Source organism: Anticarsia gemmatalis, chromosome Z (assembly GCF_050436995.1).
Source record: "Anticarsia gemmatalis isolate Benzon Research Colony breed Stoneville strain chromosome Z, ilAntGemm2 primary, whole genome shotgun sequence".
NCBI lineage: Eukaryota > Metazoa > Arthropoda > Insecta > Lepidoptera > Erebidae > Anticarsia > Anticarsia gemmatalis.
Window position 1 is genome coordinate 19181780 of NC_134776.1, and position 14128 is coordinate 19195907.

The 14128-nt window shown below is 37.6% G+C and overlaps 1 protein-coding gene across 1 annotated transcript in view; it reads left to right on the plus strand.

The window, feature by feature from the left end:
- LanB2 (laminin subunit gamma-1) overlaps positions 1-14128 on the plus strand; it is a 40527-nt gene that overhangs the window by 18503 nt on the left and 7896 nt on the right. Inside the window, exons 6-19 of the mRNA XM_076135081.1 lie at positions 685-890; positions 1580-1683; positions 2997-3182; positions 3687-3912; positions 4385-4599; positions 5102-5316; positions 6450-6813; positions 7295-7480; positions 7905-8102; positions 8504-8673; positions 9140-9264; positions 9908-10063; positions 11867-11987; positions 12490-12671. Coding sequence (XP_075991196.1) covers positions 685-890; positions 1580-1683; positions 2997-3182; positions 3687-3912; positions 4385-4599; positions 5102-5316; positions 6450-6813; positions 7295-7480; positions 7905-8102; positions 8504-8673; positions 9140-9264; positions 9908-10063; positions 11867-11987; positions 12490-12671 — 2654 coding nt within the window. The remainder of the gene's footprint in view (positions 1-684; positions 891-1579; positions 1684-2996; positions 3183-3686; positions 3913-4384; positions 4600-5101; positions 5317-6449; positions 6814-7294; positions 7481-7904; positions 8103-8503; positions 8674-9139; positions 9265-9907; positions 10064-11866; positions 11988-12489; positions 12672-14128) is intronic.

The following is a 14128-nucleotide window of genomic DNA, read 5'->3' on the forward strand; positions in this document are numbered from 1 at the left end:
AAAATGTGGCATATGTATCTGGTATACTTACTTCTATTTATGGCAAATAAAGCTTACCATTGAATCGATACAGGATTTACGAACTCAGATAAAACTCCTAGAGGTCAATAACATTTTAAAAATAAAATATTTATTCATGAGAGACCTAAAAACGTATTCATTCACAACTGACCTGACTCCTAGATAAGAGTTTAAAGTTGTTATCAGAAATAAGAGAATATTAATAATTTGTTATTTTAAAAATTGTCTTTCTACTAGTTTCAAGACGCTTATAACAATTTGCACAGCATTTTATGATAAATAAAAGATTATGACATATAATTACAGAACTATAAATCATAGAGTTTTTAAGTATGAAAGCGTTTATGTATCAGACTCGATAATATTGTTCTACTATCATGTTTTTAAACTCTTAAGTTGCATAAATATTACATACGGATGATCACTATCAATTTTTTTTACAAAGCGATTCGTCAGATTTGTAAAACGGATGGCTATGTGTATGCGTTTTAACTTGAAGTTTCGGCACAGATTACACCGACACAAGTTGACGACTACGATGACTCTCAAATAACTTGCGACTCCGCGGTATTACCAGAGAAAACTTTGCCAAAATGTTATATTTAACCTAGGGCTACAAATACTCTACCACAATTTACATAACAATGATTGTTATATTTCTAGGAATGGGTAACAGCAACAGACATACGCATCACCTTAGACCGTCTGAACACGTTCGGAGACGAGATCTTCGAGGACACGCAGGTGCTGCAGTCGTACTGGTACGCCATAGCGGACGTGGCCGTCGGTGCCCGCTGCAAGTGTAACGGACACGCGTCTGTATGTGAGGCCCAGGAGTTACCAGGAGGAAATAAGACGAGGGCCTGCAGGTATATAATACTTTGTGTTATTAAATCTAGATAAAGAAACATATGAGATGGATGGGATGGAAGTCAAGCTAGATTAATAATATGACATTTTTAATGTTAGCTAAATCAACTCTCTCTTCCTCAGAACCTATATCATTTATAGCTAGTAAAAAAACGTAAAACCGAACCAAACCATACAGAAGTTCACAGCTGAAACTAATACTTCTTCAAATCTACAAAGACGATGGATAACGTAATATTTATCTCAAACTACGTGATGATTTAATGTTAAGAGCCCTACCTCACTAGGACGCCATGGCGACGTCGCTGGCTTCGTATCCAAGCAGTTAATATTGAAATGTATGTCACCTAACTCACGTGGCGACGGTGTAGCAACGTGACATTTCAATACAAACTGCCTGGATACGTAGCCAGCGACGCCGCCATGGCGTCCTAATGAGGCAGGGCTCTAAGAAACATTGGTCGCATATTACCCTAAAATTACTATGCTATTGGAATTTACCCTAACACTAACTACGTTATACTTCTCATCTTGATAATATACGTACACTTTCGCTTAGACTATAGGCAGTAGTCACGAGGTATGGATCGGCGAAATGGCAAAACGCTGGTGTATTTCACACACCACTGCTTACACCTTCAGGTATGATAAACGTTAAATTATAAATATGAAACTGTTATATTTACAGATGTGAGCACAACACAGCGGGTCGCGAGTGCGAGCGTTGCCTGGACTTCTACAACGACGCGCCATGGGGACGAGCATCGCCGAACAACGTGCACGAGTGCAAGGGTAAGAACATTATTATATTGCGACTTTGTTTTAAAGTGTTCCTGCTTTATTTGAATCAACGATAGTGTTAAAAGTCAGGGTTAAACTAGAGGACAAATGTTCTACGACATTATAATATGACAGCGACACTTCAAGCGAAGCCTGATGACTTTTCTAAACATTTTGTCTGGCGGCATCGCAAGGCTTGTGTCTCCAGTGATGACCAATGTCTGACCAAGTCGCGGTCGCACCACTTCACCAATGTGCGATAAGCCTCTGTACTATGATGGCTTAAAATATCAATGGGCTAGGAGCAGTTTAGGTAGTTCCCTCTCTAATTAGCAATTTTGTTTTACACATTTAGATATCATGTTGTATTTTGATATAAAACACTATTTAAGACACAATTACGAGGAATTACTTTTTATTAAATTACATTTAAAACTACAGTTTTGATGAATAGAAGTGACTACACTACCTAGTCCCGTACTTGTAAGGGCTAAATACATTTAGAATTACTTCTTTATTTGTATTGTTACGAAGCCAAGCGAATTGTTTTTTAGCTCAGGCTATGCGAAATCATACGGTGATGGGGTTCTCAGTATTTTAAGTAATTACAATTTGAATCATTAGAATTTTTGTCTGAACTCATGATGGCGCTGAAGATCGTGCGTTCGATTTCCACCCGGAACAATTATTTCGTGTCAAAAACATATCTAAGGGTGTGAAAAGAATTTAAATCCGCTTTTTGCACAGTAAAAATCCCCGCTGCACAAGAATTATTGTTCAAATGAGACAACAGACGTTTTTAAATAGTACTTACTGAATGCAGTTTTTATTTTACAAAGACCAATTCTGCTGCTCAGCGAATCTTACATTGGGGCAACGAGGGTAATAACAATAGATATAATCCGGATCATATTTAATATAGACCAGTGTCATTTAATAGGTATACCTACTCTACTTAGAGCTTAGTGTATGCACAATACAAAGGTACACTGACCATTTACTACTTTAACCTGGTGTGTTGGCAACAAATGATTAAATTAAAAGTCAGCCGCAGGGCAGAGCAAACAAACTAGTAAACATATTAGTTGACCGCTATCGCATCTACTGCTACTAAACATAACTTTATATAGATGACGACGTCTGTTTCTTAACTCTCCACTCACAAGCAATCAGCATTTCTGAAACAGAGAAATTAAGATGCTATACAATTTAAATAGGTACTCATGAAATATATTCTAAATATTCTATATGTTAATTCATCAACGTGATATCGGCAAACAAGTCGTATCACGTATCCGCTAGCGTGACAATAACGTACGTTCCAGCGTGCAACTGCAACGGGTTCTCGAACAAGTGCTACTTCGACAAGGACCTGTACGAGCGCACCGGCCACGGGGGGCACTGTATCGACTGCGCCGAGAACAGAGACGGGGCCAACTGCGAACGATGCAAGGAGAACTTCTTCCAAGGAGGGGGGGATATCTGCCTACCGTGCAATTGTAATCCTACTGGTGAGTACATACACTATGATATTTTAATTGTGAAATATTACAAATATTTGTTCTGCGTTAGGACGATTTAGGTCTGTGGAGAAACAAGCGTGGTTTGCCACAGCTTACGGTAGCGTAAACCCCATAGTTGCTTGGTATTACTACTGTTCACACCAAAGCGGAATCCGCTGTAGGTTATCTTTTATCGTAAAGATGCCGCAGTACCTATAGTTTTGCTATAGTCACGGAACTTCAAGTCAGAAAACCGCTTGGTATGTCTCGCTAGCCATAGCAACAGCAGCCAACATATAACTAAGGACTTAAACAGATTATTTCAATTTATTTAAAGTTAGCAATATTAAAACGTTTAATAAAGTTTGTAGTACATAAGTTCTAAACATCAAATGTACACTACAATATGTTTAAAAAGTAGTTTGTAATATTTATCTGAAGTGTCATTTCTACTGTAAAATTTTAAATGACAAAAATGCGAACCACATTTCACGTGTTTTTTCTTCCACCCAGGATCCCGCAGCTTGCAATGTAACGCGGAAGGCAAGTGTCAATGTAAGCCGGGAGTGACGGGTGACAAGTGCGACGTCTGCGCTGCCAACCACTACGAGTTCACGGCGCAGGGGTGCAAGCCGTGCGGCTGCAACGAGTCCGGCTCCTACAACAACACCCCGCAGTGCGACCCGCAGACGGGCACTTGCTTCTGTAAGCAGAATGTTGAGGGACGGTGGTGCAGAGAGTAAGTTGATAACAATCTGCTATATTTTAAAGCTGTGGCAATAATAACTGCCCCTGTCAATCATGAGTAATATACCTATGCGACTGCCGTACAGTGCAGTCTAGTTAGAAGATTTCTCAGTTTATAGAAAACTCCTCACCTGGCATGTTGTATTATAGAGGCATATCGAGGAATTGAGATTATAGGTGTGCATTTGCGCACACACTTAATCACTACTAACTCTTGCGCAGTTGTCTAGTAATCTAGTATTTATTTCTACGGCTGCGATTTATAAATTGCTACATTTGAAAATGTATATTTCACGCCTGCAATAGCCGAAGGCCGAAAATATAGGCATGATGATTGAAACACATATTTTTGACTGCAATGTTAGTCTGATGTAACAGGGCACCACTTAAACTCAGCAGTTCATTTACGACTGAATTTAAATCAAACTTGTATTTAAATTTTCGCAACCAATTTCATCCCTCAGATGCAAGCCAGGTTTCTTCAACCTGGATATAAACAACGAGTTCGGTTGCACGCCGTGCTTCTGCTTCGGCCACTCGTCCAAGTGCTCGCCGGCGCCCAAGTACCAAGCGCACGAGATCAGCGCGCATTTCATCAGAGACTCAGAGAAGTGGACCGCCGAGGACGAACAGGAGAAACCTGCCAAACTGCAGTTCAATGCCAATGCACAGAACATCGGTAAATATTATCAATCTTGTAATAATTGTGCCAAAATTTTGTATACTTAAGTGGGAAAAGACCTTAATTTAAGCTGACAGAATTCAAAACTGTTGAATTTTTTCCTAAGCAGATACTATACTCAAAAGGTCGAAGTAACTATCATTGTTTCAATATGCTTACTGTAAAAAGCGAAAGAACATTTTAATGCAATAATTCAAGCACTCGACTACAAAAAAAAAACAAGCTATATAAATAGAGTACCTAATTATAAATAATAATGATAAATATCATTGGATAACTCACACATGGTCATTTAATTCCATATTAAGCAGAGCTTGTACTATGGTTAACATACTTATATACTTCTAAATACATACTTATATTACTCATATAGATACATTTACAACCAGCCTCAGAATTTGTTCTGAGGCTGGTTGTACTAGTTAATAAAATAAAAATTAAAATTACAAACTTATTCCTTTACCAACAGACAGACTGTAACTCACTAATTCATTTGCAGCTCTAGCATCAAAAGGCGCAGAAACTCTCTACTTCATCGCTGCTCCTCAATTCCTGGGAGACCAGAGGCCCTCATACAACCATGACCTGAAGTTCTCCCTACGCCTGGGAGAAGACCACGGGTACCCTTCAGCACAGGACATCATTCTTGAAGGTCCTCGTGCCTCAGTGTCCATCAATATCTACGCGCAAAATAACCCTGAGCCTACGAACCAGGTAAATATTGTGTCTTGTTTAATGCCTAAGCGATTTTAATTATAATAAGTCTTTATTTGCCACATAAAAGATACTTTACTTTTTATAGCGACTGAGTACATTGTTCTTAAAATGTTGTGTACTGATATTATGAATGCGAAATTCTGTACTTGATGTTTTTTTTTTGTTTCTATATTAGGAAATAACTATTGAGTGGATTTGTATGTAATTTAGAGTACAAATTGTTTATAAATAGAGTAGAATCCTTTTTACCCCAGATTTTTTGCATGCAGAGTAATTTGTGTGCAAAAGTTAGTTCATTTATGAGAAAATAATAGTTAATTAATGCAAGAATTTGTAAATACCTTTTTTTATTTTATATTACAAGGAATTAAAGCGATCGCAAATGCTTATCGAATGCTCTGCAATAATAATAATAAGTATGTCTGACGATAATGCTCTGTGCAATCAACGAGACCGTTTAACACTTTAAACGGAAACTGATATCAATACATAAAAAATAATATAATACAACTTTATGTAATAAAAATACTTATATGTATCAAACGAACATACATTACACACATTATAAATAACTAGCTGACCCGCGCAACTTCGCTTGCGTCACCTAAGAGAATGGGTCAAAATTTTCCCCGTTTTTGTAACATTTTTCGTTGCTACTCCGCTCCTAATGACCGTAGCGCGATGTTATATAGCCTATAGCCTTCCTCGATAAATGGGCTATCTAACACTGAAAGATTTTTTCAAGTCAGACCAGTAGTTCCTGAGATTAGCGCGTTCAAACAAACAAACAAACAAACAATCAAACAAACAAACAAACTCTTCAGCTTTATTATATTAGCATAGATAAATAATGGCTAAAATGGCTTTCATAGTCAAGTTTGAGCTTTGCCGTTCAAAGTGTTCACACACAAAAAGATACTTTCTGTGTGTAATAGTGTGTATAGTCTAAAACATCTGTAAATACGCAGCGTAAATCATGTCACCACCCTTATCGACTGTCTCTGTCGACCATTGCCATTAATCCAATTGGATTAACATTTGAACCATCGACCGACATCGATTGGTAATACAACTGCTAAGCTCTCACAAACAATCCAAAGAAGAAACCTTCACAATCCCTATTGTTACAGGCTCAAGAGTACAGCTTCCGTCTGCACGAAGACCCTCGATACGGCTGGAGCCCTACATTATCCAACTTTGAATTCATGTCACTACTACAGAACCTTACCGCTATCAAGATCAGGGGCACTTACAACAAGCCCGGTGAAGGTTTCATGATGAACTTCAAGCTTGATACTGCTAAGATAGGCAGGGAGAAAGGGTCTGCTGCTGCTAACTGGGTGGAGAAGTGCTCCTGTCCTAAGGCCTATGTAGGGGATTACTGTGAAGAGTGCGCTCCTGGGTTTAAACATGAGCCGGCTAATGGTGGCCCGTATTCGACTTGTATACCTTGTGACTGTAACGGACATGCTCATATTTGTGATACTGCTACTGGTGAGTTGTTTAATACCTATTATTTAACTCTATAGTAAGGTTTTCCATTTAAACAATTAATACAAGTCAATGTATGACGAATGTAAGGTTAGTACCAAGTAGAAATTAAAGGCCACTAAGTCAAACAAGGGCTGTTTAAAAAATCTTCAAGGAGTACAAAGTCTGCAATCTGCACTCAGTCAGTATGATGGACTTAATGGCCTGGGAGAAGAATTCAGGACACCCTTTTCCATCAATGGAACACAATTTGATCTCAAATCCTTAAGTTTAAAGAACTTAGGTGGATATTAATGTTCAGTCTAGTTATATTTAGGTATAATACCCATTCCTAAATAAGCCTACATAAAATTATCATTTTAGGTTTACTAAAAATAAAAAATTGTACAAACTATGTGCAATCCAAACTATTCTGCTTAAGACCACATAAAACCGAGATGCCAAATCTAGTCAAACTCATAACACTCTATTTAAACATTTCCAGGTTTCTGTATCTGCAAGCACAACACAACAGGCAGCAACTGCGAGCTGTGTGCTAAAGGTTTCTACGGTAATGCCATCGCTGGCACCGCGGATGACTGCAAGCCGTGCCCGTGCCCTAAGGACAGCGGCTGTATACAACTGATGGACAAGAGCATCGTTTGTACTGACTGTCCCGAGGGATATGCTGGTAAGACTGATTTTTTGCATGTAATTTACGATATCAATGGAAATAGATATCTTGTCGACACGATAATGTCAATCCCATGTAATAGGGGGCGAACCCATTGCCATATAAGGGGCATGTTACAAGACTCCAGAATACTATTGTGAATATGTGAGCTTTATTTTAATGGTATACTGAAATGTTATCTTTTATATAAATATAGACACTTCCAGCTATACCTACTTTCCCCCGTTCACTAACTATGACAAATTGTATAGAGCAGGATAAGAAATGAGATGAATGTACATATTGGTCAAATATCTCAGTTTTACTTTGCATTAGTTACCTTATTAAACCATTGTATTCTAATTCTTGTGGGCATGCTAAGCTCCCAATCATAAGTAGGCCAGAATGGTGAACTAAATATTAAATAACCTGTATATTTCAGGTCCAAAATGCGAGGTATGCGCGGACGGTTACTTCGGCGACCCGACCGGCCAGTTCGGTCCGGCGAAGCAGTGCGAGCTGTGTCAGTGCAACGGCAACGTGGACCCCAATGCAGTGGGCAACTGTAACCGTACCACCGGGGAGTGTCTCAAGTGTATCTACAACACGGCTGGAGAACATTGTGACAAGTGCTTGAGCGGTAAGTTGAAATAAGAAGATTTGTATCAGGTTGTATCATAAATCAGTCAAACAACACGCGGCCAAGGAAGACGGAGGGCCGTCTTGACTTGAATTACTTCAAGGGTATATTATTAAATAATACTGAATGTCTGTTAGCAGATTAAAATGATCTATGATTCCAGGTTCACCTTTGAAGCTGCTTATCAGATTTTAGCAGGCCTTAGATTGAGAGATAGAAGAGTTGGTAGGGTTACATTGTAGAATGTATTTACTCAGAAACAGTTAGATTTACTGTACGAAAATCATTTAAAAAGATGTACCCTTTAAACTGGATTTGTAGAGATACTTTATTATATAATCCATTTAAAAATCTAGTCATGCATAATGAAACAATAGTCTCATAAAGGACTCTATTTCCAGGATACTTCGGAGACGCCTTGGACCCACGCAAGAAGGGCGACTGCAAACAATGTCAGTGCCACGAGGCAGGCACGGTTGAAAGCGCCGAGGGGCCGCCGCAGTGCGACTCGCTCACGGGCTACTGTACCTGCCACCCGCACGTCATCGGCAAGAACTGTGACAAGTGCGAGGTCAGTACCGTAACAATTACAAGAGACAGGAACAAAGATTTTAATCCTTTGACCGCCACGGTCGGCTATACTCGACAAATCAGAACGTGCTCACGACACTTTCGTCGGCAAATTTCGTCAAAAATATAGCGTCATGAGCAGGTTGTGAATTGTCGAGTATAGCCATTGCTGTCAAGGGATAAAGAAACGACAACAGCAACAATAAAATACAGTACTTAACAGTAGTCTTTACTTAACAGTACCCATATGCTAATATACAGCATACAGCAATGAATAATAGCAACCGGTGCAATATGCAAATTGTGTCTATTGCAATTGATTTCGTATTGCATAAAACTTATTTATACTAACAAACTATCAATATCAGCTATTTAGGGAGATTTAGGTGACAAACACATAAAGGTAAAGAAAATTAAAATTTTTTCACTGTTTCATTATGTCATAAGCTGCCTTGGTAATATTTCAGGATGGATACTTCAACATCAACTCTGGGACAGGATGTGAGCCATGTGAGTGCAACCTGGAGGGTTCATTCAACAGTACTTGTGATCCCTTCACCGGACGATGCTATTGTAAACCAGGAATTGATGGGTAAGTCTATAAAATCATTAACAAAAGTTTTGTTTACTATTGCTGTAAATAAGTAAAAAGTCATATTATTTTGATAGGAATGCAATAATTATGTTTTTTTTTGAGTTGATGAAAGGCAAATTGAAGTAGAAGTTGCTAGCCACAAGGAATAATTGATAAGTGGGAATACTTTTATAAAGCAATGAAACAAACAAAATCAAAAGAACATAAAAATCTTCAAAATTAAGGGTCTATCCTTTTTTATCTTATTGAGTTGACCAATTATTGTTGTCTAGTAGTTAGACGAATGCAAATGATTAGACACCACTCATTGCATCCTTATCATCAAACTTGTATGGCATATAAAATCAGCTTTTGTTTTATAAGATCATTTTTTTCTGGTAATGAAATAGCCAATTAACTGAAACTAGATGTGCAATACTACCCTTAATAATTGGGGCCACCTTAAAAGCAGGAAAAACACAAGCAGCAGGCAAATGCAATTAGTCTGATCAAAAGTACAGTTTTAGTCAGAGAATTTGCAATGCTTTTGTCCCGTAATCATTCCTTTTTTCACTTTTTATATATTATTTTCAAAAAGCTGTTCTTTTTGAAAATAATATATAATCAATCAGTAATCAATATCATTTTTTGTAATTTCCAGACAACACTGCGATCGCTGCAGAGCATACCATTATGGTTTCTCACCGGATGGTTGTCGGGACTGTGACTGTGACGAGTGGGGTTCAACTAACTACCAGTGTGACATGTCTGGACAGTGCTCTTGCCAGGAGAATGTTGAAGGCAGAAGATGTGACAGGTACATAGTTTAATCATTTGTAACACATACTTTTCATTATAATATGTGTCAATAATTGGTTGTCCGAGTATAATAGCCAGCTGCTGTAAAGATGGCAATAATAAAAACAAGATATGTAGAAGAGGACTACAAATTATAGTGTCCAGGTTTTCTCACATTCATTTCTTTCTCGCAGTGACTTGCTATAGTACTTATTTCAAGTTATCTAGTGCATATTAAAACATTTAATTTAAATTTGAAATAAAATACGCGTAGCTTGCGAGGCTTTTAAATCAGGCACTAAAATCGAATAAACCAGCCTGCCTAAGGCGAAGTAAATTCGTATGAAGTAGGGAGAAACGCCTCCCCGAGCCTTTACTCTTTGGATGAATTTGCCTAGTCTGTTTAGCATAAACTTCATGATTAGTGTGTAGGAGTCAAATACTACCCTACTGGAAGGTGAAAAAGTTTTTAGTTTTAAACAAACAAACTTGTACACTGATCGCAAGTTTTCACCACTATTACGTATTTTCTACTTAGATTTAAATATTTTAACACTTATAAGACATAGAAACGCCGCGAATCACATCAAAAACTGCTCCACTTATATGACTAAAACACATTTTTTTGGGTAAATAAAATAAATATTTTCAAATTCCATTTTCACAACGATCAGTGTGATGACACTGACATTGACAGAGCAATTACGTTTCTTCTATATAATTATAATCTATCAATTAGCGTATGGATCAGTTGAAATCGTGGTTGATATCATTATAATAAATAATTAATTCATTAATCATTGATCGAATTTAACATATCTAACGTTATTTAATTCGTTTCTTATCTTTAACTTGAGTTTAACGATTATATTATTTATTTTATTATCTACGGCTGGGGATTTTTCACAAACGTGAAACGTCATTAACGGTCATTCAAGTATTTATTACGTTATTACCTGCATAACTAAATTGATATGATTGAATTTATAAGAAAACGTTATGGGGTGGACGATGAAGGGGATGTTTACTATTGTTATCGTATAATATCGCCGAATTTTGTGAATTGTCGTCTGTTTAATGGTAAAATCTTTTCTCTACATAATAAAAACACTAACTTTCTTCCCTCGACAGTTTGTAAGCAAGATTTTCAGATTGTTACTAATGAGTAGAGTTATTAACTGGAAAGATTTAAGTGTAAAATTCACTACCTTCTGCCCGCGACTTATATAAAATAATATTATCCTCTAAGTGTCTAGCTAGGTTATAAACTATCTGTGTGCAAAATTTCAACAAAATCCCTTCAATACTTTGTCGTGATTGTTTAACAAACATCTATCCAAATTTTTAGATTTGTAATTAATTAGTGAGGTTGAGATTGAGACTGTGAAATGTCTGAAAAATTATTATCCCTTGCAGGGGAAAGTACAAAGCCGTGACAATTTGGTGCAGGTCTTTATCTGCTTACTAGTTAAATGTATGTAATTTTATTGTCCATTTTGTTTAGTGCTTACAATTTTTCTGCTGTATTTCTTCTGAATTAAGCTTAATTTAATGCAAGAACCACAAGCATTTTTCAGGATAAGTTCTTTTTGAGTATCAGGAAAATTTAAAGGATTGTTATCTGAAGTTCTTGACAAACAACACTTACATAGAAAACATGATGTTTTGGAAATCTTGTTGTTTACATATTACCTGCTGAGATGTGCAAGGTGACAGGACGGGATAGGATGTGTTGCTCAAGGAAAACTCTACCAGTATTGTCAGCCCTAGATAAATAAAATACATAACTCAAGTGTTAACATCAATATGTTATGTGTTTCAGATGTATGGAGAACAAGAAGCGCCGCGCTGATGGTCAGGGCTGTGAGGACTGTCCTCCGTGCTACAACCTTGTCCAAGATGCTGTGAACAACCACCGCCGGGAGCTTACTGAACTTGATGATGTCAGTGTTTTGTTCTTTTATGTTTAACTACTTTTTAGGTGCTGTCAGCAGTGAATGGTACTGCAGTACAGAGGTTTTGGGTTCGAATCCCGGCTATAGCCTTTGAACGCTGGTGTAGAGTTAGGAATTTGAGTACAAAGAGTTCAGTGTTTTGGAGATCATGTGCAATCGTTGGTTGCACACCTGATCTGTCACCGGCATGGCAGTTATCCGTCTCTGTCGTCATCTGTACATTGTGAACACACATGAACTATAGTTATAATAGTTTACCAGAATGACAATGAAAAACCAAAATAGGTAATCACTGCACTACTGGGCCTAGACTGTTTTCATATTCAATTCCTATAGTGTTAGATTATGAAAAATTATCAAGGAAGAAAACTGAGTACTATATTACTGATTTACTTACTTATACATCAAGGACACAGTATTGTAATTTAATGTTTTAAATAGATAGCTAATGTTTAGTACCTACTAACTGTTATATTATCTCAATTTCCAGATCCTCTCAAAGATCTCCAAGTCTCCCACAGTGGTTGAGAATGCAGACTTTGACAATGAGTTGCAGCGAGTGCGGGAGGACATCGAGAGGTTGTCGCAGGAGGCCGGCTTCGGAGGGAACGCTCCAGGACCTATACTCCCAGACATACTCGTTGAACTCGCCTCGAGGCTTGCTGACGTCAGGTACCTGATCATCATTGATTTTTAACCCCCGACGCTAAAAGATGGGTGTTATAAGTTTGATGTGTCTGTGTGTGTGTCTGTCTGTGGTATCATAGCTCGCGAACGGATGCAGTGATTGCAATTTAGTTCTTTTTGTATTAAAGGTTACTTATGTGTGAGTGTTCTCAGACATGTTTGATGAAAATCGGTTGAGCCGTTAAAAAGTTGTAGGGGGTGAAAGTGAGGGAAGGAAAGGATATTTACTCAGATTGGATCTCAAATAATTTCGTATGATAGGAAAGTTGGTAGTGGGAATATAAGAATGGTTTAACCTAACTAGCCAATCTATAAATAATATGAAAAAAAATTGTATAAATATGGGGGTTGTTTAAATTTTTAATTTATAGTTATTAAAATTAATGTCAAATTATTTATTCATTTATTTCAAATATTGACACTTATGATAGTCATTACAAGGGGTAGAGCCTAATGAGAAGAGCTAGCAAGAAACTCACGGCCACTCTTTTCAATCGCCAAAAGTTAGAATATGGTTGATACAATAATTGATCATGCGAGGAGCTGCCAACAATCAGCGATATAGACTAAACGTCAATTAAGGAAAAAGAATATAACTAGGATATAGTCTCTGATCATATTGTATGTTGGGAGCACCTACTAGCATTTGACAATAAAAATATGGGCATAATTTTTAAACTCTCGCGTTGCATGTTTAATGTATAATAGAATACGGGAATTAACGCGAACACGCATTTTACCTTAAAATGCCTAACGTTTCGGCGCAGGTTGCACTTGCCGTGGTCGCAGGCTGGTTAAAGTGACTGGCGATATTAGGGCGGGGATGCAGCATACTAAAGTCACTGTGATGGCTCTGCTAGACTCCTCAAACGCCTTCAATACCGTCAATCATGATATCCTCCTCTCTATCCTTTCTCATCTTAATATATCTTCAAGTGCAATAAAATGGTTTTCCTCATATCTTCAAGGACGCCAGCAATCGGTTCACTTCAGTGAATGAATCGAGCTGGCGTGGACTGGATTCTGGCGTCCCACAAGGCGGCATTCTTTCTCCTTTATTGTTTTCTATTATCATCAATCTGGTTACCCAAAACCTTCAAACGTATCATTTGTACGCTGCTGACTTGCAACTTTATTCGCAAGGGTCCGTGGATTCTATATCGACAGCGGTAGACATCGTGAACAACAACAAAAAACTTGCTACCATCTAAAACAAAAGCGATGCTTGTGCAGACTTTAATTTCCCCTCTTATCGACTATAATGACGTGTGTTACTTAGACTCTAACTTTTCTCTACAAACTCATAACGATATTTATGAACACTAAACTGCAATTTACATAACATTTTAGATGCGTCACTATAAAATGCATTAACTACAATCTCAATCGCTCTTACAATTTCCAAGAACTTTTCATTCATAACACAGTATTATGCAAGGTCT